Source organism: Seriola dumerili, unplaced genomic scaffold, assembly GCF_002260705.1.
Source record: "Seriola dumerili isolate Sdu_G_001 unplaced genomic scaffold, Sdu_1.0 BDQW01001815.1, whole genome shotgun sequence".
In the NCBI taxonomy this organism is placed as follows: Eukaryota; Metazoa; Chordata; class Actinopteri; order Carangiformes; family Carangidae; genus Seriola; species Seriola dumerili.
Genome location: NW_019176070.1, coordinates 575,063 through 602,196, shown reverse-complemented (window position 1 = coordinate 602,196; position 27,134 = coordinate 575,063). Strand labels below are relative to the sequence as shown.

The following is a 27,134-nucleotide window of genomic DNA, read 5'->3' as shown; positions in this document are numbered from 1 at the left end:
CTGCTTGAGAATCACATTCTTCACTTGGTGGCTACAATTACTTGGCTTGTTGGTGCAGACATATGAGGCATAAAATGCAGGTGCAGCTGCAGAGAAATTATAATGAGTGTCTAATAATTCACTGGACCGGTCTCCCAAAAGGTATTTATACTGAATAAGAAATGACTAATAATTTTGAGGATTACAGAGTGTGGACAAAATTCCTGAGGCTAAAAAAGTGACACGGTCCACAATGATCTGTGCAGCGTATCGTGAGTTGCACAAGACAGTTCTAATAAAAATATGTAAATCAGTGATTTTTTCCACTAATACGAATGTGGTTAATTAGAATAGAAATAATCCTATTCAAATTAAAATAGATGATCAGTGAAGCATACTTACTAATTTACATTCAAGAATAGCTATTATCATTGTTGTTTCCTATGATCATACAGAAAATAAGATATGAGGCACTGAAACACTGGAGTGTCTGTGATGGAAATAAGGAGTGAAACTGTGACTTGTGTACAGCGACGTCAGGCACAATTCCTACCGTGGACAGAACAGTAAACACATGACGTTGCCAGTTGACATATGCGTACATCCTGTTTGTTGTTGGTGATTCATTCGGATGAATGAGTGAAGGCTTCAAGTCACAATATGAACTCAGTATAGAGTAAATGGGAAAAGTTGCTTATATTTTGTTATATTTCTGTTACATTTTAAGGTTTCTTTAAGCTGATACGGACATCACCATTTTGGCCTGTAGTATTTTTGAACATATTAAGCAGAATATTTAACAGTAAAAAAAAAATAATAATAATAATAATACTATGTGATGGTGACACTGTTTCTATATGACTTCAAACGTTAGTTGTGCATTCCTGTACTGCAACGTCTCGTCTCACTTATCAGCCAACCTATAGAAAAATACTGATATGCTCATCTGCTACAAGCTAACGTCGGCTGATATATCAGGCTGGTCGATTTAAATGTCTGGCTCCGGTACTAGTGATTCAGGTTCAGTAGCCCGATTTAAGGCAGATATTTTAAATACAACCCAAATAAGAACTGTTATCTGCTTTTAAACATCTGTACATAAAATATTTCATTTACTTACTCACCTCTATTTGGCATTTCTAGGCAGTATACAAACATTTAACATTTTTTATAACACTATAGTTGTCCACATCGATAGGACACTGTTAAGTGTCAGTTAAGCTACAACTTCTATTATGAAGTCATATTTTACATCATTGCAACTATGTTTTACTATATTGCAATTGATTATCACCCGCATCTGCTTATGGGTGACCACAGGAGGACTTAAACTTGTTGACAAATACATTAACAAACACTTGCAGTACATCTGCATCTTGAATTACAGTATGGCGTGCTCTAACCCATTTAACCCATTGTTTATAAATGCTAAATAAGGGGACTTAAAGTGTTGTCAAACTACACTCCTGCCACAAAGTCACTCACAGTGTCATTTCCCATTGGCCCAACAACCCACAGGGTGGCACTCTAACACAAATACCCCCTGCTATCCGTGCCTGATCACATCAGTCATGTCTGTCATGTGCATCTCTGCATGAAGACTGCATGATATGGGAAGCTTCTCTGCAAAATTGTGGGCAAACAAAAAACATGGAGGGGAAGCCAAACGTTTTCTTGGCACAGGTTTATCAATGCGAGCATGCTCCGACTATGCGTGCGAGCCACCTCATTACAGTCCGACACCTTGGCTGACCTGTCGCTCACTGCTACAAACATGACCTGACCTCTTGTTTCTGTTGCCAGCCACAAATGTCACCTTGGTTTAGATTGCCGTCCCTTCACTGATGTGGTGTAAGGCAAGGGGAGGGGATGGTGAAGGGAGGTTAGGAACTAAGCCAAGCCATTGGGCCACAGCATGTTAAACTGTCAGCCCGTTTTTCTGCCTGACCGGCCATGCCTCATTAAACCTAATGGAAACTGTCACTGTCACTCCCCTCCGGCCACCTGACTGGTAGAGAGACAGATGCAGGCAGCAGCTTGAAAGAGTAAGAATAAAGGTGAGAGAACAGGCAAAGTGAGAGAGTTGAAAAATAGATTACAGGAAAGTCATGTTAGGAACTGATGTGAGAAATACAGAGTGAGAGCCTGACTTGCAATGTGTGTGTGAGAGAGAGAGAGAGAGAGAGAGAGAGAGAGAGAGATGACAGTGGCAATGCACAGAGCAACAAAATAGACCTATCCTGTGATAAAGAGTGATGGACGATGAAGGGCGGATGGATAAGAGTGACGTAAGTGACTAACAGCCGGTGCGATGTTTCTCTTCATCGTCAACAGGGTCGAGACTTTGGAGCAGATCTATGTCCCGAGGCCACATTTTACCCTTCATTGCAGTTCCCACAGCTCAGCCTGGAGCCCAAAAAATACAATATGTTGTTGTTTAATATGATGTATTACAGGAGCCCAGGGGCGTAGTTTGTGTCTACAAGCAGTTTTAATGTATTTTTGGGAAGAATTGGATCCTACTTTTGGGGCATTAATCATGAAGTAAGACAAACTGCTTAGAAAATACAACGTAGTCGAGCAGAATAGAATCAATTGATCTAGGATATCTTAAGTTCAAATTTCGTGTTTTAAAAATTCATTAACTTGTTCTGAAGTACAATAACATTTGTATCAAACATCTGGGTGCCATATTCATTCTGCACTGTATATCATTGTTTGGGTGTCTTGTCGTGTGCACTCAGACACCCATTAGCCCTCTTCTGTAATCCTTTGCAGCATTTTGCACATAAATAGTTGTTTTCTCTTTGTTTCCTTCCCCAGCCGTCTCCAGTCTTAACGTGGGTCTGTTAATGTGATAAAGTGCTGTATACATCAGGCTTAAATAGGAGGAAAAAGAATAGGACAAATGTGTCTCAAAAAATTCCACTGCTGGGTTTGCAAACATTCATTTGCTACCCAACGTATCCTCTGAGATGGCTATATCTGCAAAGTGTTTGCCGTGGGCCAAATAAATGGCAGACATACAGCAAAATATCAGCTGCCCTTTTAAAGAAAATGAGAAGGCAAGCAAGGCAGTAGTTTGTCTCTGCAAGCTGTTCTAATGGATTTTTGAAAACACTGGGAGCCTATGACTTTTGGGAGGTCAGAAAAAAAAACTGCAGCACGACCGACAGTAGAGGCCTTGACTGCAGTTAATTTATCACAGGATTTAGACTTTGTGGGCATTAATGGTAATAAGAAAAAAAATGAATTACATTGAATTGTCAAAAAAGTAGAATTATATCAGTGTTAACCTTTAAAGTGTCTTTGTCTCCTGAGCACTTCTTCAAAAACAAAAGGCTTTCAGTACTTTTCACCTTAGAATAAAACTGAAGTGTACTTATGCCATCTCCTCCCTGTTGTAAGTAACTGATCAAGCTTTGTTCCCATTGCTCCTTTAGGTACGAGAGGGTCACAGATGACAAGGATGATGGTGATCAAGCGGATGAGAGGACAGAGAATGTGTGTGCACCCCAGTATCAGAGCACCACCCTGCGCGTCCTCACGCACTTCATAGCAGATACCGGAGAAGTCAGAGGAGCTGCGGAGGAAGACGGGCTGGGACAGCAGAACTTCCTCCTGGGTAGTGACTGGCAGGTGGAGGTGACACAACTGGTCAAGGATTCTCTGAGGGTGGAGGACCCAAAGGTTGCGCAACTGCTGGAGGGCCAGGTCCTAATAGGACTCAGCGCAGGAACCACCAAACTGCAGGTTGTTGTGTATGCTGTGCGTGCCATTTCATTTCACTAGTCAGTAGTGACTGACACATCTGTCTCGTTCAGCTGACGCAGAGGCTGCAGAGGTTATTGTTAGGAGCAAGTAACTGAATGTTGTCATGTCAATCAAAGAAATATGTTGTTTTATAGGTTATTACTTCTCTATGTCAACTTAGACCAAGCTGTCAAGCTGCATCAGTTCCCATCAGTAGTTTTCTGAGTCCGACACAGGACGAATACATCCCCAGTCTTGATCCTTTATAAAAGCTGATCGACTTGTTTCTGGCCTCTCTTAACTCATTATTTTGGTTGTAAAGTTTACAGATTCCACTCTCAGTCCTGTTTCCTGAGGCAACAAGCATCTGTACACAGCAAAAATAAAGCTCTGATAAACCCCCATGTACACTACCTGTCCAGCAGACAGACAAAGATAACAACTAGCAAAACCAAAATATTTTTCTGAGAGTTTTGTGTATGTAAATGGTCATTCATCATGTAGCAAGAAACATAACTCCAAATGAATGCTGATGTTGTTGTGCGTCTGCTGGATGTGTAAAATAGCCAATTTTCTGCAGACACATAAGCCATAACAACTTCATAAAGCAACAATATGCAAAAGTCGTTGTTTTTCAGGTTGCTGTTAGGCTCTTTTGCTCCCACATAGCCAGCTGAAATAATTAATGCTGCTTAAGTAGTTTGCATGTCTAGACAGTGAAACTTGAAAAATACAAGACAAAGGCTGCAAGGAGGCTACGCATATAGAGAATGTGGAGTAAGAAAGAACAGGTTTGGCAGTGGAAAGGGAAGGAGTTGGAAAAACAACTACATTGATTTGCAGCATGGCACAAACACTTAAGCCCATCATGAGTTGACAGAGAAACATGCATTCGTGGCACGTCTAATAAAAGCTTGCACCTCTGCGTTCTCTCTTTCTCTCCCTCACAAACACACACACACACTCTAAAAACTATTTATCTAATACAACAACCAGGTCTTCTCTCAGGACGGCAGGAGTACCCGCTCACACTGTAAATCAACACCAATCTGGCATTTACAAGATAGCACAACACAGAGCAACATTGTTGAAGCAGTGGACTGGAATCAGTCTCCCTCTCTTTAGTTATCAATTCAAGAGTTGTGTGTGCACCGCAGGAGTGATTATGTATGTAACACAGTGCTGGCTGACTGTTGGTCAGGACATGGTTTAAAACTGAGGGGAAGGTCACAAAGAGAAACATGAGATCACCTTGTTTTATGTTTGATATTCATGAAACAGAAGCTAGGTCAAAACATAGTATATGCTGGACCGCGTCACAGGCTGTTCACATTCTGCTGGGTCTCAGCCAGTGTCAGCCGTTTATACGTTTGCTTCTCTCCTACTCTCTATTTCCAACGGCCATGGTTCCGTCTATATGTTTTTTCGAGCGTGCCAGTGCAGTAGCATGTGATCCGCTTACAGCAGGACTTAAATGCAATGGCGAAAGGTGAAGCAAACCTGGAGCGCTTTGTGTTCACAATGCACAGGTCAAGTGAACCCTTCCTTGAAGCACACCTCGAGAGGTGGTCTCAGCAAAGCAAACTGAGACTTCCTTGAGAGGTTGCTTCAAATGCGCTACACTGGCAACAGGGCAAGCAATAAACAAGCAATAAACACCCCCTAATGGAAATCATTTAGCCCAATTCTTTTTGAAAGAGCAAAAGTCAATGAGGACAATCCAACTTAGTCATGTGGCATTTGGCTAAACAATGATGGAATTATGATCAGTCAGTAAGTCAATCAGTCGGTGACGGTCGCGATTTTAGGGCTCACCCCACTGTTGTGTTCCAGCCAAATAAGGGGAAACTAACAATGCGTGCAGCCATTTGTGCTCATTTTACTTCAAAGTTATCATGTGGCAGTTTGATGCCAGACGGGTGAATGCCCTATTGGCCATATTTCAAACTGCAGCTCAAAACAGACACTTGAGGGAAATTACATCAACTCTTGCAAAAAAAAAAAAAAAAAAAACTCCAATGCTGCGACTTGATCACCAGTAATAGATACAGGTCTGATTATGACACATTCAGCTCAGGCCAGTTCACTAGTGTACTAATGTGTGCATGATTATACTTGAACAGGGGGTGCATCAAATGAAAGAATAACTGACAATGTATTGCAGTGGCAATTGCTGTGGTTTTTGGGAACTTGATGTTTTTTGGAAAACATATCTATCATCTCCTAGCCGTGCTGTTTTGCCTTGTTGGCCTCAGATCTTGGTCCTGGTGACAGCAGCTGCTTGGTTTATCATAGTGGATACTTCTTAATGAACAGAATAAAAGCATATATACAGTATATGTAAGTGAGGGTAAATATGCAAAAAAGCTTTTTCTCTCTTCCTCTTACTACAAAATGTATTCCTGCATTTGCTCTCTCCATCACTTCCTTCATTTTAAACCTAATCAATTAAGTAAACTCAAGAGTATTGACAATTGCGTTAAGGAGACTGAGACATTGTTTGATTCAGATCAATTTTAGGTCCAATTTCAAACACAAGTGCTTTCCAATTGTTGACACTGCAATCAAAGTAAAATCACTGCAGTTATCAAGGACAGTGTATACAAATACATGGGATTTTAAGCCATGAAAAATATATTATATTATCTCTCCGTGGCAGTTAAACCATTTCAAATATGCTTTTGGTTCTCATAAATAGTGCAGCTTGATTTAGATCTCACTTAGCAAATTTTAATTGCTGTTACCTATAATAAGTTAGTGTCTCTCCCTTGAAATGCAAATTACATGAATATAAAGGTTAATTGTACCACTGAATGAAGTCATGATTTGATTGTGAATGTTTTTACTATTCAATCAACATTTTGCACTCAAAGTGTAAGTTATGTTTCTCGGCCTAGCCTTTGGTATGCTGCCCAGGTACCCCTTGGAAAGGTTAAGCCATTCTGAATGAAAACACGCTCTTGATTTAGGACACGGCTTTTGGGCTTAATCCAGAGAAATCATGTAAACACTTGAAGCGCAACACACGAACCACTAGGGTTATGTGTTCGAGTGGCTTTCCTAATTTCCCTAAAAACAACGCAATCCATTTAAATATCACCACTTCCTGTGACCTTTACTTCCCTTGTATTTAATTCACGGTTGATGTGAAGCAAAACTACATTCTTCCCTTGATTGGCTCCTTGTAAGCATCTCAGTCACGCTCTTAAAAATACAGCAACATGCAGGTGCACACTGGGCTTCCAGCAACATATGTGCTATGGGGATGTTCCAGGGTCTGACTACGATAATCAGCTAAGCACAAAGGACGTATAAGAAGAACAAACATTTGTTTTGCATTTTTCCTACATTACCTTGTTATTCAAACATTGTGTAATAGAAGTAATAGAATAAGAAGAGATAATGGACCAATGGATTTTAATTTATTAATTCTTACAAAATGTATTATTATCATTTATATTTGAAAGCCCACTGGGGGAAAATAATAACCAATATCTTTTTGTACCAATGGTATGTGAAATATACCTTTGTTTTTTTTAAATCTTTTTCAGTGTTAACGTATTGTTGAATGGTAGTACAGCTGAAAGTGTCTGTAGACTGATTTCCACAGTCTACTGCTCACCTATGTCATGTGTGTTCATGTGCTGGTTGAGAGGCTCCAAAATCTGAGATGAGAGTTGGCTGCTGAACAGCACTGGCTTCATGAGCTATGCTGTCAAGAGAGGCAAACCCAGAGGACACACAATAAGAAAATATGGACAATGCAAAAAGGATATTGTGAATTGGAGGGTTGTTTCTTCCCCATCTCTGTCCTTTCTCCTCAATCACTGTCAAAAGTCCAAGAAACATAGAAATAATATATGCTTAAATGTCTTAAGGCTTTAAATACATTATGTATTAGGAATTTTATTTGGATCAAACTGTGAATAATTGCAATTAAGGACTTGGGTTTGACATTTAAATGGAAGCCAAGGACTTCAAAAGGCCACTGATACATTAGAAGATTCCGTAGAGGCCATAGAATTGGCAATTTGATCATTAAAACACTGGGCTGCAAGTTCAATGGTGTATCAGAAGAAAGGAATGAATCCTTTTAAGCACCATCTCTCTGACATGTTATGGATAGACTACTTGCATGCAAAACGCATTTTGCTATTAACCTTTGCAAAAGTGTCAGTATGATGAGTCAGAGACACATGGTCTGGGGAAGGTAATATTGTTGGTTGCACAAGACTAGATGCAGGTGCAAATGGGATTTTGTGGGGTCAGGTAGAGGAAGCCTTTGGAGATTTGGACAGAAATCATACAAGACAAGACTCTGACAGCTTTGAATAGGAAGAGGGAAGTCTGGAAGGGATCTTTAATTGATCCCTGGGGGTGGAATGAAGCAGCCTGTAAACTCTGGAACTGGTGTGAGGAAGGGACTTGACATGTCTGGAAGTCTGGTGGGGGAAATCTCACAACTATGGAATCAGGGCTAAAGGCAGGACCTGCAGTCTTTCTAATGGGATGGAGGAGAGACATGACATTTCTGAAAATTGGACAAAGGACTCTGATAAAGGGAAGGAGAAGGGACCTGACTACTACCACAGAATCAAGGAAAGGAGCCTTGACATCTCTGAGATGAGAGCAGCAGGAAGTCTGAACATTTGTTAGTATGTAGTCGGGGTAAGGTTGAGGCAAGTGTTGATCTATTTGAGGAATGCAAAAAATGCTTCTGACATCTTGTGGATAGTTCTGTTGGGGGTTTATAGATTGTGCAATCTGGCATCTTTAAAAGTGAAAGACATTCTTTTCATGGTTGGAAGTTCGGCAGCTTCTGCTAAGAGAAAGTGATACATTACCTCTTAAACTGCACACTCAGGTGCCCATTTACCTGCTTATATTTCAGTAGCTTAAATTCCAAGTTAGTACAGCATGTGGCATCTTTTGAATTCTCACCAATAATAATAATAACAATATTATTAACAACAATAATAATAGTCACCTATAATGATATGCCCTCAAACACCCCAAAGCTGGAGTAAAGCAAGTATGATGATGCTGGTTTTAGAATGATCTCTGGCTGCCTGAAGTGTAACTGCCAATTTAAGGTATGCAGAAGTTGTGCAGCTGGTCTACTGCATTATTTAATTTTACCCAGTCTGTTTGTCCATATTTCATTTCATAACAAAACCAGTGGCCCATGGAACTAATTTTCAGATGAATAACATTTTGTGCCATTGCTTATTTTGCTTTCCTTTCATCTGTAGAAAAAGAAAAAAGAACAATCAGTGTGCACAGTTAATTGTTCGCGTAAAAATCACCACCGGTCTGTCTTTTTAACCTTTCCCACAGCTGAGAGATGAGGTTAAACCACATTTCCCATTTTTTTTTTTTTTTTTTTTTAGACTACACTGATTCTAGCTGCGTTTTATCATTCAAGGATATCCGTTTGACTGTGTGGGGACCAAAAGGGAAAATAAAAAAGAGGTAAACCAAAGAGATGAAAACAGGGAAAAGGGTCTGCACAAATGAGGCAGTGATCGGTGCTGACAGTTCATTATGGCTGGTAAACGCAGCCGTGTGGGGGCGGTTGGAGGAGACACAGGAACCCTAATTGGAGCGGATGGGAGGGGTTCTCGTCTTATTACAAAATCACAACAATTTACATGCTTACACCTCTGGCAACTCAGGGAGGTGTATAATGTGTTAGTAGGTGGGAGATAATATGTTTGTTAGTATGCTTGTTTATATAATCATACCGTTTCTATGCAGTTCTTGGCATGTGGTCTCCATTACCGAATATAATAGTTCAGAATACAGAAAAGAGATCTTTTATTTTTATTTTTTTCCATTTACGTTACATTTTTATTGACCCTGTACCCAGAACAGTGCAGCGAGACTGTCCTTCCAAGAAAAACAACGACATATCTTGGTTCAGCAAATGCTTAAAAATGTTTAACTTTAAAAAGCAGCCACAGTAATTATGAGTCTAGGTCAATGGCAGCAAACCAGAAAATCATATAAGAGTAGTGAGCGGCAAACTCCACAGAGGAGATCAAGGTGGATAGATGTGTCAACAAACAGCCTTCGCCACAGTAGACCACTGTAAATCCCTGAACTTTGGTTCCTTTTAACCTTGACTGTAATCTTTCCCCAGCCATGTGATAATTATTTTAACCATGACAATGAAGGTCTCCTTACCATAACAAATTGGTAATTTTAACTCAAACCAAGATGTTTTTCTAACAGAGCTTACAACTTTGTCATAGGAGACTGCTGTTTGCTTCCTGTTTCCTTCAGACAGGCAATGTTAGGTTCTCTGAACCATGGCCGAGATTGTTCCCATTAACAATAATCATGTGGTTACGATAGGAAAAATGACAACGAAGGTCCCTGTCCAAACAAGGTAATAATTCTTACCCCAACCAAAATGTAATGTTTAAAACATTAACAAAATACAAATACTAACCTAAACCCGGGTCTCTCCCTGACCCTATTATAGTGTAAATGTATTTTTCCATCTGTGACTTGTATAGATTTTCGCAGACACTGATAAGCAATGCCCTTTCAATAGTAGTTTTATAAGTGTCGTTTGGGAGGGTGGTTCCAAACGCTGTACGACTTGTTGAGTAGAGATATAGGCCTATATTTGACATAAAGCAGTGTACTCTGAGAAGATGTATTTTTGTTTTATAACACTGAGCTTAAGGGTGGCAACCCATTAAAGCTGTGGGTGAATGTGGGTCTGAATATCTGTTTTAATGCAAGTTTTGTTTTGTTTTGCGTACCACTAGAACCAAGTGAGTATGACTAAATTCAGAAAAGCAACTACAAAGGCATTTCTCAACAAACAGAGTGCAGGCTTTTAGCTTGCACAGTTCCTGGATATCTTATCATCTACAGTGACACCTTCATCAACAACAATAGCCTCTAGCAAATTGGCTCTTCCTCTTAATTCGCACTAACAATGTCATCTCGGATCTTAATAGACTACCATGAGTAGCAAGTGTTTGCATGTGTTGCAGGTGCTGTCCCCTCTCACGTCATCGGTCCTGGCTGAGAGGAGAATCAGGGTGCTGGATGATAAAGTGAGTGTGACAGAGCTTGGGGTGCAGTTGGTATCTGGACTCTCGCTGTCCTTGCAGCTCAGCCCAGGGAGCAACAGGGCCATCGTCGCCACTGCAACCACACAGGAAGTCAGTGAATCACTCAAACAGGTACGACTCGAAGACATCCAAATATCTTGCAGCACTTGACACTATTAATCATCCTTTAACGTGTCATTAGAGGAGAGAAAGTCTAATCTTTACTGTACTAGCACTGTACTGTGCATTGTATTTGGATTACAAGTTCAGGGTTGGATCAGGGTTATTATGGAGTCTATGATATTCATTGTAATTTTTCTTGTATAATTAATTCACTCTTGATATAGGGAAGCCATCTCTTTGATTTGCATATCCTACCAGTGAACCACTCTGTTATTCCTGTAATTATAATTTCAAATGGAGGAAGGCTACTGTCTCTTCCCTTAGAGAGAAGAGAATATTTGGCTTTCAGGAGAATAGTTTCAAATGCACTCTATCCAATTCTTTCAACGAGCCTTTCTACTGTAATTAAGCCTCACTTTGACTTCACCATGTTCCACTGTTTCCAGTCATCTTTATGCATTAATAGGAAATGAGGAGATTATTGTTTTTGGAGTTATTTTCAGGGTTATTTACACTGGGTTACTGCTGTTGTACCAATTTCTGTTTGTCTGTGTCTGTTTTTTTGTTTCTTTTAGGAGTCACTCATCAGTGCATGGCTTCAGTTCAGCGATGGATCCATGACTCCTCTAGACAACTACAACCCAGCCCATTTTACTCTAGCAGCCACTTCTTTGGATGAACAAGTGGTAGCAGTGCAGCGAAGTCCAACATGGAAGTGGCCCATCATTGTGGCCAAGGGCGAAGGTCAAGGTTTGCTTGTGCGTGTTGAAATGAGCCCATCAGAAGTGTGCCAGAAGGGCAAGCGACGTACTGTTTTAGCCACTGGAATGGCAAACGTACAGGTAAGGTTTAGTCAGCCAGAAGAGCAATACAGACAACCAGGAGATCGGCGAACAAGGCCTGATCCTCCATATTATGGTGGATCTATCTCTGACATGGAAACTGGATTGATCAACCGTGGAGCCACTACCATCAGAGGCCATGTTCCAGTGAGGCCTAATGGGGGTCGTCTATCGGCCGATAGTGGTACTAGAATCCCAGGCGAATTCTCTGAATATCCAGACCAGGCTGAGCTGCCTCGGAGCCGCAGCACTGATGAGGACTTGTTGCCGTCTCGCCGAGGCCTGACAGACCTGGAGATTGGTATGTATGCCCTGCTGGGAGTCTTCTGCCTAGCCATCCTGGTCTTTCTCATTAACTGCATTTCTTACGCATACAAATACCGTAGCAAGCACCTGTCCCTGGAGGCCCCAGAGGCAATGCCCCACGCTCACGACTGGGTTTGGCTGGGCCAAGAGGAGGGGCTATGTCTGCAGCAACAGCAGCAGGATGAGCTGAGTGGCACCCTAGAGGAAGGCAGTCAACTATTAAATGGAGGCGTCCAGCGTGGTAATACTGGTGTGGGAGGATGTAGTTCGAGTGGGAGGGATCACAGGAATGAGTCGCTTAACTCACCCACCACCAAGAGAAAGAGGGTGAAGTTCACCACCTTTTCCAATGTCAAGTCCAGTAATGGCTGTCCTGTGCTCAGCCCATTAGCACTAGTGCAGACCAGTGAGATAAAATGGGTATGTCCGGACATTGAGCTTGGGGACTCGAAGGATCTGAGGAACTACATGGAAAAGCTGAATGAGAATGCAATTAAGAACATTGCATAGGGGGTGCTGGGTGTTTTCAACGAACTAAAGAGAAACTCACCTGAATGCCTTCAGAATATGGAGGGGATGAGGGCTGGAGGGAGGAAGAGGAAAGAGGAAAAGTATGGTGGGTGCAGAAAACAGACTGGGGCTGCTGTTAAACTGTACCTCACTCCAACAACAGGGCAGTGCGTTCAGCCTCTGTTGTTACCATGACAGTACTCAGAAAGGGTCAAGAAACAGACTACCACAAGACATGATTTGCCACAGCACCACAGAATAGTTATAAAAAGGGGGAAATGTGAACTTGATAGTTGTTGCTTAACTTAAATGTTTGTTCTTTGTCTTTAATTGAGGTTCAGTTTCCTTTTCTATGCGCCATGTACTTTGTTTAACGTTTTTTTTTCTTTTCTTTTTTAATCATCATGTTTTAATGTTGTATTTGTTGTACTTTTTGCGCTTTGTTGCTTTTATTTTAGAGTTGCTGTATGCCCTGTACCACCTGTCAGCAATTAGATTCTAGGAGAGAAGAATTCAAAGCAATTTTGTATTGTATATAAATGCAGAGTTTGATTTGGAGGTATGATATGTATAGTAACATTTTGTAAAAGTGCTGTTTGGTTATGTTTTGGCTTTGTTTTTAGTTTTGTTTCTGTTTTGTCTCCAGAAACCAGATCCATGCATGACGTTATTAAAGAGGAGGCTGATCTGGCACCTGAAATGAAAGTGTGTAGATAGCTAATACCAATACCTCTGGAGACATGTCAGTTTAGTATTACTGCACTCATTCATTGTGGAGCTGAGTTTTGGGTTGGTTTCAATATGTTGATATTGGTTGACAAACTTTTGTTAGCCCCCTACATTTCCCCTTCTTAGGTTAATGTTATTATTTATACGACCCTCTTCGATTCTGCTGCATACATCATAAATTCTAGACTTTTTACATTTAAATATAAACGGCCTGACATTACGATTAAATCAGAACAAGTTACGCTAAACCACTGATCAACATCAAGAGTATCAATAGACAATCACATAAATAATGTCAACTCAATTCCTTCATTTATAATGTTCCATAAAAATCAGTCCAGTTTACAGCTAATATGGTCTGAATTAGGTGGAGATCAGTAAATACAATTTCTTAAAATTCTGTTTATGACATTTGGGATCCCGCAGAAGGAGTCATGACAGTCAGTGAACAAATGATCACAAACTGTGTGAATGAAAGCCCAAATCTGACCTCTTCACTACGTTTGTCATGTGTCAGTATTAGTCAAGCCCATCCTTTTATATCTCTGTTTTAAAAATTGGCTGCTGGACTAATTAAAACTGAAGGTGACTCTTCTCCATCATGCTGCTGTGTGATTCATTGATCTGTCTGACGAATTCTTCCTTCAGTCCGTCTAGTTCTGCTCATCCGACTGGTTTATGTGAGTACACAGACAGTGGCTTCCTCAAATATCAAAATGAAGTGCCTGTTGTTGTTGACAGTCGGTGCAGCTGCCAGCTGAGGCAGGAGAGATAAGTTATCTTGCACCGATCATCCCGCCATTATGAACCATTGATGCAGCCAGATATTCCTGTAGTTTCTCTACCTAATTGTGTGCTAGACATTTATCTGCAAAAGAGAAAATGGTCAGGAAAAAGGTATCTGTTAGTTTTATCTGTGAGTTGTTCCACCTCACATTATGATTAGAATTAGGCAAAAAGGCAACAATGTCATATTCATGAGCTTCATTATAGGGGCTACATGTTTAGATGTTAATTGATGCATTAGTGGATAAAAAGAAGCAGTGAGTTGGAGAAACAGAAATACCTAAGTACAAGAAGTCAAACATAACTATTCAAAAATAAAGCAGTATCCAGCACTCTTATCATCTGCATTAAGCACAGTGTAATAATACCTGTATCACTTGAGTATCATAATCTGCTGTTAAAAAGGTTCTAGGCCAAGTCCACCAGAACCCTAAAAAGCATGTAACCCATTCAGACAATTAGTCTTTTTCTACAGGATCACAGACATGCACCCTTTTTAAAAGGGCAACCTAATTAGAGATTACTTAGTTCAGTCTTATTACATGTTAATGTGGCATTTCCTATGCAATTTGTCTTTCCCACTTATTGTACCTATGAATCTACTCAGATATAATTTGCCCCCTAATTAAAGCGAACCCGAGGACGTGTCCCCAGCTTACCAGTAAAGTCTAAAGGTTGTAAACATTTTATTTTGAAAAAGAAACAGTGATTGATAGTGATGCTGTTTACAAACCTTTTTATATTTATTTAAGTCAATTAATTTCAGCAGATGTAAAAAATAACAGTCTGTTCAACATCCAAATTGATATTGTGCAACTCTACGTTAAGTTCTTGGGTAAACAACGATTCCAAAATAGTTCAATGTATTATTAATGCGAAGGTACCTATAAAGGGACAATGCCTATAATATATTTTACACATTCTTTTATATGCTACATGGCCTTCTGGTGCTATTCATTATTAATTACAAGTGGTACATTTGTAATATATAAAAGACTCAGTTGAAGCGAAGGGTGAAAGACTCGGGTCAATTCTGTCAGATACTATTAGTGAGCCTCTGGCCCTACTGTCATCTCCCTGACTACGTCTTGTTGTTACCCCACAGATGAAGTCCCACAGCTTGTCCGTCTTCACCCCCTCCTTACTCCTTGAATCCATCACTAACTGTCTACTCCATTTTTTCCTGTCATCTTTTTTTAAATACCACTCTGGTTGCATCCTACCTTTCTGTAGTCATTAACTTACACATCTTTGCAAGACCAACCTCAATGCTTTTCATGTAAAAACCTAAATACCTGTGTTGCTTTCTTTTGTTCCTTTTTCGAAAAATCTTCTTACCAACATCTCAATGGAGCTTCTTCTTATCACACTGGACCACAAACTCCCCTCCGCTCCATTCTCTGCCCCCCTGTCACTGAGGCACTCCAAACTGCTGCAGCTGCCTTTCACTCGTCACTCTTAAAGCTCTCAGACTTGCGCCTATGTCCTCGACACTGAACTGCCAGGTACTCCTGTGGCTGACACAGGGGCTCTCTGAGTTTGAAGTCAAGCACCCTAACTAACTGACAGCTCCCATCAGGTATAATAGAACAGAACCCTGTCACCATTACAAACCATCTCCACTGACATTCACTCTGCGGATACATCACTAGTTATCCCATTTCACAAATTTTCCAACTGTTGCTATGCCAACCATCCTCAACGAGACTCTCTCTCCTTTGCTTCTCCTTTCATTTTCTTTCCTTTGACATGCGGGTTAGGCCGAGCATCACCAATTATACTGCTGATGTCCCCTATCAATCCACCACCTCGAGGCCATCTCTCTATCACCGCTGACAAAACCGGCACGACTCACGAACTGACACAAAATGACGAGATACCAAATGTGATTTGCAGAGAATTGACCTTCATCCAGGGTTTACGCTGCACTCATTACCCTATCCTCTAAAGTCGGTTTGCACTCTCAAAAAATGATTCTGAGAGACAGGTCTGGGAACCCCAAGAAGACTGTCCACAAAAAAAAAGAAAAAAAAAAAAAAAAAGGGAAAGGGTCCATTTGAGTTCTTTTTAAAATAGAAATACAAGAATATGTATTCCAAAAATAGATTTTACAGTAAGCCCAATTTCTTCATATTCAGACTATAAGCAGTTACATAGCTGAAAATTGTTTTGGTCCAGAGTCTTACTCTATCTAAATGAGGATCCATAGTCTTATGTTGGTAGATTACAATAGGGCTCAAACTATTTTCATAAATAAAACTACAATAATTTTTCTTCAATTAAAATCGATTGTCTAGTCTGCAAAAGTCTACAGCAGCTCCTGGCGACACTGTGAGGGTGTTTTTTGAGCTAAATGCTAATATCGGCATGCTAACATGGTCACAATGGCAGTCAGGGGTCATTAGGAGTCATTACCTGGGAACCATGAATGAATGTACCAAAAGGATTAGTGAAAACTTGTTGGTTGCACTTGAGGAAAGATAATCAGCAAAGTCATTAAGATTTATCCTCTGAGCATCATGGGTAGCCGTAGCTAATTTCATAGCCATCCATCTAAAACATTTTGAAATATTTCAGTTTGGACCGAGGTGGTGGACCAACCGACTGATATTGCAAGAGCCACGCCACAACCATGGCCAATATTATACCAAAGATTGCTCATTTTGTCTAAGCCACAGTACAAAACACAAAAACACTCAATCAACAATAGAATAAAACAGAGAAAAACAGCAAAAACAACACATTCAGTTCCTTTATGCTGAATAAAACAAAAAACATTCAAAACTAGCCCTCCTTTTTAATCCCACAAAGCAATTTATTGTCTGCCGTCTCCATCCATGTGCCTCCATCCACATCCCGTGTATTAAAGTGTGTTTGCACAAATACAGTGTCACACATGATGATTAAGTATTGTTGCTCTGTTCATTAATTTAAGCCAAATTTATTTTGGAAACAAACCTTGGTCTGGTGTAGAAGCTATTGGAGACATGAGGGCTTGCAAGAATTACAGTTGTTTACATGCCTGTGTACACTGTACACTGGCCAGGGCGATTCCTGCTGGCACACTGCATGCGTTCTTGTCATCAGGTGGGTGTAGATAAACTGAGAAGAATTATCTTGTGTGAATGTGTGTGTTAGTGCTGCATGTGTGTGTGCGTCAATATGATTTATGGGTTAGACCAGTGTAATTAAAGCAGGTTTGAATGTGGTATTGTTTCCTTTATTCTGCTGACATTGAAACACTGCTCTTGGTGGGGATACAGACCACAAATGAGAACCGGCTCCGTCTACAGTTGTACACAACTCTGTGAGATGCATCAGAGCCTTAGAGAATGTCATAATAAGAGACTTGATGCAGCCTTGAAAAACAATGAATAGTTCATTAAGGGAAACGAATGGTGGCATTTTTAGCTACGTGCAGTTGATCATTGGAAATCCCTGTGGTGATGGCCTTATTGAGCGCCAAGATGAGGCTGCAGCTGTTAACGCACCCCCTTCAACAGAACATAGAGCATCACTTCTACTTTCCTCTGGAATTTAATTTTTGCTTATTTTATCTCTGATGGTATTTTTGTTTTTAGGTCTGTGTTTGCCATCGTCCTGTGGGGAATGTGTATTCTGGGTCCCTGAAGTGATAATGATGGCTTGCTCGCTGGTTTCTTTGTTCTGCAGCACGACGCCGCAATGACAGACCAGGCTAAGAGATCTGCCCTTGAAAATAGTCTTGTAGAGAAGGGAAGTTCAGGAATAAAAAATAAAATAAAATAAAATAAAAAATAACAGATGCCAGTTGTTGTTAATGTGTTAACAATATAGTGTTAAAGCCTTGCCAAAATGTCTTCTGGATTAAAGAAAAGTTTATTGAAAGAAAAAAATTTGAATATCTGCTAATCTATACATTGGTGAACCTTTTAAATTGTCAGTCTGCAGTAACAGGTAGCATACAGCGAGCCCTTTTCACATGTGTAAGATTGACACTTTAGATTAAAAGTATCTACACTGTAACTAAACTTTAATTTAAAGTGTTTCTAATTATATTTTACTGGTAAAAATGTAAGACATTTCTGATTAAGTTCCCATTAGTGAGACTTATCCGTGGTGTTGTATGGAGAATCTAAGAGAATCTAGAGATGTCTACATGCAGTTTTGTCAGTCCAAAATGTGCATTTCAGATATCTTCATTCAAATTATGACAAGTCATAACTCAAATTCAAGATATGCATAATGTAGTTCTGACTGGTCTGTCTGTGAATGTTCTCATTCGTCCAGGTCATAGTTATCTCTCTTTCAAATGGTCTGGTCATAACTCCAGTCTCTGATTATCTAAAATAAAATTTTGACTCATAATATCTTAGTTTGAGATATCTGTAAATGTGCCAAATTAAATATTGAACTTAGTCAAAATGACTCAAAACAGCACTGAAGATACCTTGAATTTGAGTTTGGACTAGTCATTAATTCAAATGAAGATATCCGACATTCACGTTTCACAATTCAGATTGCCTCCGGTGTTTTCAATAAAACAGTCGGTCGGCTCCTATCTGACTTCCCTCAATGATAAAACCAAAGCAAACAGACAGATCACTGAAGAGAAACAGAATTGCTGCAACATCAGCTTCAAAGTCTGATTATCTGGTCTGGGATGATAATGATACCAGTTAGCAAAACCTGCCATATTAACAGTGTCACACTGCCAACCATTTCCTCTATTTTATGCTACAATAAGCTTTATGCTGCTCACAAGCAGCAGCGGGACAGTAACACAGAATAAATAGGTTGGTGATGGACTGCCTCTGCCCAGTCTGTTCAACAGCTGATGCTTCAATGGGAAACCTGATGTGGGGGTCTGAGTGATGAATGCAGTGAGAGACTGTCCTAATACCTAAGAGTCTGTGGTTCTGGCCTTCAAATGTTGGAATTTAACTATGGGACAGGTTTAAGCCTTTACTCCGCTGCCTGTGACATCCCCTTGTGCGGATTTGTGTGCCAGAGTCCGAGTGACTCCTCAGAGGTTAAAACTTGCTTGGCCTGGTTTCAAAGCCCAGTTGGCCCGTCTTTACACACAGTCACTGTGCTAATGCAGCATGGTTAAATGAGGCGTTCTGTCACCAGAAGCCATGGAGTAAATAGACTACTGGGAAGCAGTTGGAGCATTTGCACTTGATGAGCGAGAGCATTGTGTTCATCTTGACTTTCACCACTGATGTTGGACATTGCATTTGGCATTCGGTTCAGTTTATCCTATTGCTACCACTTTGGAGAAACAATCTGCTAACATCTATAGAGCTCACTTGGAAAATAATTTCACAACTGCATGCCAGAGTCAAGCAAAAAAAAGATATTTTGCAGTGAAATAAAAATACTATTTAAAGCTTTTCCTATAAAAAAAACCCCCCAAAAAAACAAACAGTAAGTGTGACAGTCAATTAAAGCCATCTCCTAAATTATTTGTGACATGAATTTTTGACGAGCATCCCCTGCCCCACTCACTTTTTTTTTTTTTGTCTGTTTGCTGCCAAAAAAATGACAGGAGGAGACTCTTTGGTGTCTGTGTTCATAAGTTCAATCTGTCTGGTTGTCAGACAGTGAGCTGTGGAGAGAATTGTGTCTGCAACTATCAGCGCTAAACCCTGCTCAACCCAGCACCTCCTATCTAATACTGTATCGCAGCGCTCATGACTTCACCATGATGGAGGTCCCACAGTGGAAATAAGTTTCCTGGAAATTGGTGTCTTTATTGTGCACTGATGTGGATGAGACGCTCGTTTCTCTTTCATTTGTTTTAGGAAAACAGGTTCAGGTTTCAGTAACAGATTAAATGACTGCAGAAAAATAGAGATAAGAGATATCTTGCAGGACAAACTGGCCTCTTTTCAGTACTAAATATGAAGTTACCAATGAGGCTGCATAGCTGTGCCAATCCTGCATTTAAACAGGCAGCACAGCATAGGATTAAAATCACTTTCAATTCAATTTTATTTATACAGCGCCTAATTCATAGCATACATTATCACAAGGTACTTTACAGAGTAAGGAAGTGTGAAGTTGCAAAATGGTCTCACAGATCACAGTGTCCCAGCCCTTCGACTTCCAGTGTCATTGCCCATACTATTATTACCCTGCCTCTCCTTAGCATTTGTCATTCTAAATAGTAAGAAGTAGAGCTACTTTCCACAACCTGTGAAACATCTGATAAGTAAGATATATATATATATATATATATATATATATATATTTCATAGAGCTGTCAGTTTCATGCTGAGAAACCTCTTGCCCTGTGTTGCAGTGTTTTATCATCATGTAATGGGTGTGTTATTCATGCAAAGCAGCACCCAAGGCTAAAAAAAAGAAGAGAGAAAAAAAAAAGGGAGAATAAATCTGGAACACAATGCATTTCAGTATTTGCCATTTAGATATGGACACAAATATCTCTAAATTTGCCACTAATTTAACTCAAATAAATAAACCCTGAGCAGAGCTTCTTTTTTTTATATAACTCATCTTTCCCCTGGATAAATTCAGGTTAAAATAATTAAATACAATTGCCAGCAGGTACCAAGAACATAATGAGGTGAAGCTGCTTACACCAAATGTGTTCTGTGTTTTTTGTGTGTGTCTGCTATTGTTCATGCACTAAGCAGGCAGCATTGTACAAGTGTGTTTGTTTTTGTGTATAGTCATAGACAGAAAAATATTGGCCAGCACTTTCCCAGTAAAAGATCTACAGAAAAAAAACAATGCCAGCAGGAGAAAGCACACACACACACACACACACACACACACACACACACACACACAGACAGACACACGCACACACACGCGCGTTTTTTTCCGCTTGATATCAGCACTTTTGGGGAGAGCATATGTTTAAGCTTCGTTTCCTACAGGAAGCTTCCGTGATAAACATATCTTTTTTTCCTCTCTACAATAAATGAACAGGTACATGTCAATGTGCTGTCTTCAGGTGCAAACATTTCAATTCAGTATTTTTATCATTTTCCACAGTCCAACAGGTAAACCAGGTTTTTTTTTCAGTTTACAGTTTGACCTACATGCAGCAGTGCTTTGTAGCAACATGACTGCCCAACACTGAGAACTTATTCGGAGGACCCTGAACGAGGCTGTATCACGAACAGCATATGCCGTGTTAACAGACACACAAAATGCCTTGACTCAGTATTTCTGTTTCGTTCTCCTTTCACACATTACCAGGAACGAGTAATGATTCTGCACCTGGACACAGAGTTTCATTTACACTACACATGTTGCACAAAATAAGCTGCAAGTTACTGTAGGAGAGGTTCAGCCTAGACTGTGACCGGTGCAGCGGCTGAGAGTCCACTTTGCATATCTACACACTCCAGCTGACACCTCTTTAAAGTGAAAGATATCATATTGTGAAAATACATGAACCTCCTCTTATACTACTATTGTGTATAGAAAAGAACACACGATGGCCCCTGCTATAGTGTGCAGACAATGAAAAACATACCGCAGGTACACACAATTTTTACTGGAAAACCTCTACAATATAAATGCAATCCAATGCAATACCTTTGCAACAATGCTACCTTTTTATAGCTTTTGAAGGTTCTTTCTTTTCCCTTTTTTCCACTAAGATTGTCAGTGGGGTGTTGATTCACACTATGGTCACTTTTGAGACTAGTTTGTGGTGTTGTATTATTGTGCAGTGCATTGTAACCAGGTTGCTCGGGATATTATTATTGCCTGGCTCAACCACCTGTGCACACAGGTGAACAGACCTGAAACAGCCACTCCAAACTACTGATCGAAGGTAGCGGTTCACAGTTGTGAATTGTTTCAGAGAAAATACAACCCGGGCCATACAGGCCTGCACTTTTCCTGCCATTCTGTTGTGATAACCACAGCTTTTTGCTTTTTTAATCCTACTCTTTTGCTGGCAACACAAAGTGTTAGCATGTCTCTTAATATGAAGCCATGGAAGAAAGGGGTTCTATATTTAATGTGCTGTTAAAAAGGATCAGATGTTCAGTGTCAGGGGATGGGAGGCCCCCGCACTGTCAAGCCTATTTTCACTTCCTCTGAGCCCAGCGATTTATCAAATTACAGCTTGTTTCTAAGAGCTGACAGGGGAGATTACCAATACATGGAGGAGAGGTGGTTTCTCAGTTGAGCCCTACGCCTTAGCCTCTAATCAATGAAGCATCGTCTACTCACACTTTCTACCCGTCTTCCTCTCAGGTAAATCTTGAGAGCGTATGTATGTGACATATCTGTGTACAGTACATGTAAAGTATGTGTGTGCGTATTTGTGCGTGGGACCATGTCTGCATGTGCAAGTGGTTGTGTTTTCTTGTGATTGTGTTTTGGTGAGGTGAGATGTAATGTGGGAAAGGCTCTGGCAGCTCCATTATCTGGGTGGTGTCAGCCTGTCTGCAAGTGCACGCTTCCTTTCTTAGGGCCCACTCTCCCATTCAAACATTTATTTGCTGCCCTGACATACCCTGTCAAGCCCCTTCTGCCTCTCTGTCAGGGAGCTGGGCTTACTGTACTGCTAAGTCTGCAGCTTTAAGGCTGCCTGCACCATTTTGTGACCCCTTTACTGAGAGCGTTTTACAATGTTGACAAAAACTCAGCTAGTATTCTTTTATCACGCAACATGACAAGTTTAATATCCAAGTAATGCAATTTGTAATACACTTTTTGTTCATTCCACCTGTTTAAAACTTAAGTTTGAGAGTTCCTGTAAGTAAGAGTTTAGAGTGGATCAAGTGCAGCTAATTTTGGTATTTTGATAAGTGAGTGACTGTGGTTTGAATCCAATAAGTGCTATCTTTCTGTCTCAGTGCTAGCTGACATCCACGGTGACTCAGCATTTGATAAAGTCAGTAATTGGGGGCAAAGTGTAAATAGATTACTGATTCAATTAACCCTCTTACAGTAGGAAGCTCAAATCGCAGCCAGACGTTTAACCTCTCCAATGAAAGCCTCACAAACCGGCGGAGAGCCCTGGAATACAGATGGACAGCCGAAAACGGAGCTTCCGCAGCAGACGGGAGAAACGCTTTCTGGAGCACATGGCAGCTCAATTAAAAAGTGTTATAAATGTGGAAATAATTCTGGGTGCCGTTTTACCAACCGCCTGGGAGGAAGCAGCAGCAGAGAAATGTCATTTTACTTATGCAGCAAATGAGAGCACGATTAAGTGACTCTGGAGGCTGAAACAATCTGCTGTGCAGCTTAGAAAATGAATCAGGGGCCTGATACTGGCCAGTGGTGGCTTTTAGATAAAGCACTTTTTCAACTTGGCAACGGTTAGCACCTTTCACTTGGAATTACCATTATTGATGGCCAGAGTAGGCCTAGTTATTAACGCCTGGAAAGGTCAGAGTCCCAGTTCCATACAGGCAATTACTGTACTTCCACCTGAAAATTTATATCTAGGCCACTGTTTGAGGGAACCAGAGTGCTTTAATACAAGATCATACAAATATTGCTGCTTTCACTTAAATGATTATCTAAATGTGTAATTACATAACACTATAGACAAAGAGAACATTGATATTGGCCAATTCTGTATAAACCCAAATTCAATTAATAAATCTGGTGCCACCAGCATGTTGACATTTTTTGGTTCACATTGAAAAGTCTTGACAAAAACTGATTTGATTGCCATACGATATGGTGTAGACATTCATGTTCCCCAGAGGATGAATTCCACTAGCTTTGGTGATCCTCTAACTTTCCTTCTATGCATGACAATACATATGAAAGACATACTTTTAGCTTAGCTACATACAATGCATACTACTAATAATAGGAAGGAACCGACCCATTACTGACAATTTATAAAATAACATACCATCTATAACAATTCCTGTGAGGTTTTTCTTCATTCTTCATCCTGTCTAAAACACACAAGATTTACTGTAACTGCTGTGTTTTTAAATCAAAGGATTTCCAACAGCGAGCTCTGGATCCAGAGCATAATCTCTTCACTTTTTTTTTCCCCTCTATTTCTCTCCCTCTGCCCTCCCTCTTTTTTCATTCATTTCCCTCTACCTCCCTCCATCTCCCTCCTGGCTCCAAAAGAAATCTGCTTGAAACCATCTGTCTCCCAGCGCAACACATGCCTCCTCTAGTCACTAGAGAGAAGGAAAAGAGCATGTGGGGACACAATAGCCCCATTACAGGAGCAAATTCTTCCTTCTTCCTCTCTTTCCCCCTCCCCTCCATTCATCCATCCAGATGCCAGAGCTCCACAAGTCGGATACTGACAGTACACGGTTGCATTGCGGGATAAAGAGAACCAGCTGGTGGCTACTGTGTAGATGTAACTTCACCGGCCCACAAGCAAATTAAATAGTACAATGCTGGAACTGTAAACAGTGAAATGGTAAATAATAGTACTTTCAGTTTTCACTTTTACACCTCCATTGCTCACTTTTTATGTTCCACTAGTTGTATACAGTATGCAAGTGTTTTATTTCAGCAATGTTTGCTCTCTCACCACGGCTCCTCTGATTGGCTGGTGAAATTCAGAGCCCTAGACAATCTGGTCAGAGATCTCAGCAGGACATTAGGAGGCTGTGATAGAGGATGAAGGCTGCATGATACAGACCATGGGGCCTGCATGCATCAATACAGACTCTACAAAGAGGCTGTGTGTAAGTGTTAACTTCAACGTTGGGTAGGGGGTCCTACTGTTTTCCATATAAAGCCTGTAATACTCTGTTGGCTTAAATGGCCCTGCTGAGTGTCCAGATGTATCTCGCTCCTCATTATACAACTGATGAAAGGAAAATATGCATGAAAGAATGATGTACCTCACATGTGTTGCAATATACACAAATGTACTAAAATGTAATGAAATGTTTTCAACCTCATTATCGTACAACTAAAAACAACAGGCCTCTGCCAGTTTTCCTGGACTGACACAGCACACAATAGGTAATTTTGGTGTTCAAAGAAGAGTCTTTTACTACACACCTCATGTCAGAGTGAAAGGACAACAGCAGTCATTGGCTCTGTCCCAGAATTATGACTCAGAGGATGTGTGTTTGCTACAGAGTGGCAATTTTCTCTCAGTGCTGCAAAGTACCGGCAACAATCCAAAAGATGAGAGTCAGTACGGAATCACCCTTTCAGAAACATTACCCCACTTTGCAAACTGATGATATGAAAGCTCTCTAACCTAAGCCATAAAGAACCATGTTAAATGGAGTCTCTATCGTTAAGTAAATTATGTAGATAACTAATTAACAGACCAAAAGAGTAAAAAAACAAAACATTTCACATGGTCACGTCAAGGCTATTACACCATGCTGAAAATATAAGAAAGAAAGTTGACAATGATCAAAGCAAAAGTTTAAGCAATTAATTGTGTCATACCAACAAGTGAGTAGAAGCAAGTTTGATAAGAGTTTAACGGATCAGATAGTTGCAGCACTACATTTACAAGTATAGGTCACTGCTATAGTGCATGCTGGATGACTCTACACTATAATGTCACATTCACATCATGTGGTGGTTGTGGTAATGGGAGAGATTCCCCATGCATTTGCACCTTGCTGAGATCGGATCCCAATGTGTTTTGCATGCATTTACAGCAGACATTATCATTTGTTTTTCCTTATCCACATAACATATATAGATACAGACTGCATTATGATGCCAGGTAGAAACAAGGTTCTGGTCTTGCTGCTGTCAGCATAAAAGGGAGCTGTCCATGGTACCAGTCCCGCTCTGCACCATACTTATCACAAGCAAAAAGCTACAGTGATTCAATTTTATTCTTAGTTTCTGTAGTTTGAAGGTTATACTCTGTGCCAATTTCTCCTGGTTGCTGACTCTTGAGTGAAGCTCTCTCATCCAACCTAACTTAATAACCATGTAAACTGTGCTAGAGAGTGATAGTCATCAAGTCGGGTTAAGATTGCCATGTAGTTTTTTCTGTTTCATTTGTCTTTATCTGCACTTGGGTTCTTATCTAACTTGTGTTTACAGGAATACGTCCATAATGGGCACTGTCGATAGGAATACATAAGATATTATAGATACCAATTATCGATTCTGCTTATCGATCCTGTTCCCTTAACGATTCCTGATCAATTTCCTTTGTGGGGAAAAAAGTAGGCCCACACAGAACAGAATGATGCAGAAACTGATAATATTTATTGAAGAGAGTATTTTCTATTTAATCTTAAGATAAGTGAATATTAACATTGACATAATTTATAATAAAATATAACACTTAGCAGTCCTACAGTTGACAGCCCCGGCCTGTGGATCACGCCCCTGCTGATTTCATTGTTGGCGATCCTTATCTCTATGATCATATGAAAGAAATCAATATTCATTTTTATCCATTCTCTTAACTTCCCTCTCCTACTCATTCCTATCTGTCCATCGTGCCCTGTGTGGCCAAAGGAGAAGCTGAGTTTGTACTGCAGAGTTTGCTCCGACAGTTGAGGAAACATCTGGTCACTGTCATACCTTAAAACAAAACCACTACCAAAATGTTTCTTTTTACTTACAAAACAAAGAAGGGCTGCTGATGGAAATACTGTAGACTGTTTCGAAGTGAGCCAGCAGATAAATAAAATGCCTGTGCCAACTGGTGCGAAGCCCATTTCTTCACTAAATGATAATGTTTCTGCGAGAAAACTGACTACATTCCTCACAACTGGTATTATTATATTATTATATATTATAATTCCTAAGAAGGTTGTTAAATTTTTGAAGAAAATGAAAAATGGATGTGGAACAGAAAAAAAAAACCCTGATAGTATCATACAGTGTTTCTGCTACAAGCTGGGTGAGTTTAAAAACAATAATAAACTTAATTCCGGTTTTGCTGTGTTGCCGTCTGGACTTTTCACAAGAGAAAAGTAATGAGTTTACTGACATGAGGTGGCTTAGCTTGAAAAACTATTGTATACATGGAGAAGAGGTTTTGTGTCACAAAACCACTTCCAACCAGTCTTCCTCACGTTTTATAATATAGGCGTATAAATGCCCTCCACACCCACACAGGTGTGTTCAGTCATTCTGG

At 40.2% G+C, this 27,134-nt stretch overlaps 1 protein-coding gene across 1 annotated transcript in view; it reads left to right on the top strand.

The window, feature by feature from the left end:
• LOC111238960 (transmembrane protein 132C-like) overlaps positions 1–12,822 on the top strand; it is a 138,694-nt gene extending 125,872 nt beyond the window's left edge. Inside the window, exons 7-10 of the mRNA XM_022768696.1 lie at positions 2,044–2,053; positions 3,448–3,732; positions 10,743–10,934; positions 11,501–12,822. Coding sequence (XP_022624417.1) covers positions 2,044–2,053; positions 3,448–3,732; positions 10,743–10,934; positions 11,501–12,583 — 1,570 coding nt within the window. The 3' untranslated portion in view covers positions 12,584–12,822. The remainder of the gene's footprint in view (positions 1–2,043; positions 2,054–3,447; positions 3,733–10,742; positions 10,935–11,500) is intronic.
• Positions 12,823–27,134: the final 14,312 nt, after the last annotated feature.